Genomic DNA, 2,282 nt, shown 5'->3' with positions numbered 1-2,282 from the left:
TCATATTAAATCCCAAGACCCAAAAGAAAAGTTGAGGAGAGAAGCAAGGTGAGGTGTGCAGGTACTGACAGCTTTCTGTCTGGTCTGTTTGGAACCAGAAAAACAAACTTTAAGAATCTTCATGTAAGTGTAAAATATTAAAAGTACAAGAATAACTGTTGTAAAAGTGTAAACTATTCCATAGATATTATTGACTGTTGTGTCATAACAGGCCAGTTTGACAATGGAGTAGTTGTCACAGTACACTTTGTTAATGATGTTCCCACACAGTTGTAGAGGAACACTCAAAGATATTAAAATAAAAATAGCAAGAAATGGGTATAACCATGTTAGAGTGATAAGAATGGCAATGTTGTTAGATGTCATACGTGTGTTATATTGTAGAGGATAACAGATAGCAAGATATCTGTCATAAGACATGACGGCTAAATTACTAAATTCTACACTTGCATATGTATACACACAGAAAATCTGCAGGTAACAAAATGAAGCAGGAACAGTGTGAATGTCAGAGAGAATTAACAGAACCATTGGAGAACAACCCTGTACTACCAATACAGTTTCATTTACAAACAGGCTGCACAGAATATTGTACATAGGTTCATGTAAGCTTCTGTTCCTACAGATAGATCACAATGAGCAAAAGATTGGCACAAACAATTAAAATATATAAAGACATAACAATCATGAAATATAAATATTTAAAAACACCAGTGTCGAAGTAAGCAGCAAGAGTGAAATATGAAACAGGTGTAGAGTTAATCATGATTTACAGGATGATTAGACCTCTTGTACAGACAATACAAATGCTTTTGATCAAAGCTACATTACTCGCTTTTAAACTTTAGTGGAGACTATAAATGTTCCAGAGATATCAAGACATGCAGAAGACATCTAGTATATTTCTGAAAACAATATGTGGCTTCCATGAAGAGCTGAAAGAAGATGATAAAAGAAATAAATTAAGCTATTAAACAGTGCAGAACAAAATTATTGTTATTATTATTAAGTTTGAATAAGTAGCTGCATTAGCACATAACAGCAGTCTACTGACAATAAATACATTAATACTAAACAATAAATGTGGCCAATTCCTCAAACTAAGTGAAAATCATAATAACTATTACAGTTAATGAGATTGTGTAAATCCTAATATTTGTCTACTGTGAGTCCCTCCTACCTGAGCTCAAACTCTGCTTCTGGTTCCTTTTAACCTTTTCAAGTCAGGAATCACCCACAGCAACAGGCTGACCTCATTATCAAAGGACCTCCTGTTGTTACTTATTTCAAGCTGATGTTATTTCATGTTTGGATTGATTACTGTTAGTAACTTTGACAGACTATCTCAGTTTAAACCATTGACAGTATATAATTAATGGACAGAGCTTCCAGGTCTGTGAAATGAAGCCAATGTGGAAGTGTAATTTATTAGATTAACATCATACCGTAACAAAGAAGAATTGAAACTTGAGACTGAGACCATAAACTAATTTCGAAACTGTTTACTGAGCTCATAAATGAACATAAAACAATTCTCCAAAAGGCAGATCTAAGACACTTTCTCGTTAGCGTCACCTTACAGACCCAGAAACTCTGCCCACCATATATATTGTCAGAGGCTAATGAAACTAGATGACCATGTCAGGCTAGCATGTTGGGAAGGGGGCTAAATAATGCTCCAAACTTTTGCAGATGGAAAACTGGCATGGCCATTTTCAAAGGGATCCCTTGAGACAGCCCACTTTATGCTAATCCCATGTACTTTTTGCTGTATTTTGCATGTGGTGTTATTTTGGCCTAGTAAGGCCTTAACAATTAATTTGGTGACTCCGCTAAACCAGTGACGTGAAGGCAAGAAAAGCTGCACCTGTTCAAAAAGATAAAACTCCTTGTGAACCCGACAGTTCCCAAGGACAAAAGGAAAGCCCACATTTCTACTGTTAAACATTATAAAGGACTTGGCTATCAAGAGGTTTATGATATGAGGAAAAATCATGCCTGCTTATCAAGAAGGTGGTTGAATAAATAAAAGTGTATGTGTGTGTGTGTGTGTGTGTGTGAAAAAATTGTATAGAAATCCTCTGTTTTTAACAAAATGCCTCCAGCAGCTCCAGCTGTTCCACTTGTACCACAAGAGCAACATGACATCTCTCTTGAGATCTTTGTTGGTTACACCTGCACTAAGTAAACTAATCAATCCTCCTCCTCACCTATAAAGCTCTTCATGGTCAGGCCCCTTCATATCTCAAAGAGCTCATAGTACCCTATTACCCCTCTAGAAC

At 36.1% G+C, this 2,282-nt stretch overlaps 1 protein-coding gene across 1 annotated transcript; it reads right to left on the bottom strand.

Annotated features, from left to right (window-relative positions):
• LOC118341410 (olfactory receptor 11A1-like) lies at positions 1 to 766 on the bottom strand. The gene is given in 2 exon segments (XM_035679652.1): positions 1 to 630; positions 632 to 766. Coding segments are annotated over 2 exon segments (765 nt in total).
• Positions 767 to 2,282: the final 1,516 nt, after the last annotated feature.

This window comes from Morone saxatilis, unplaced genomic scaffold, assembly GCF_004916995.1.
Source record: "Morone saxatilis isolate NCDOM2014 unplaced genomic scaffold, NCSU_SB_2.0 Contig8, whole genome shotgun sequence".
NCBI classification, from domain to species: Eukaryota; Metazoa; Chordata; class Actinopteri; family Moronidae; genus Morone; species Morone saxatilis.
This window is presented reverse-complemented; position numbering and strand designations above follow the sequence as displayed.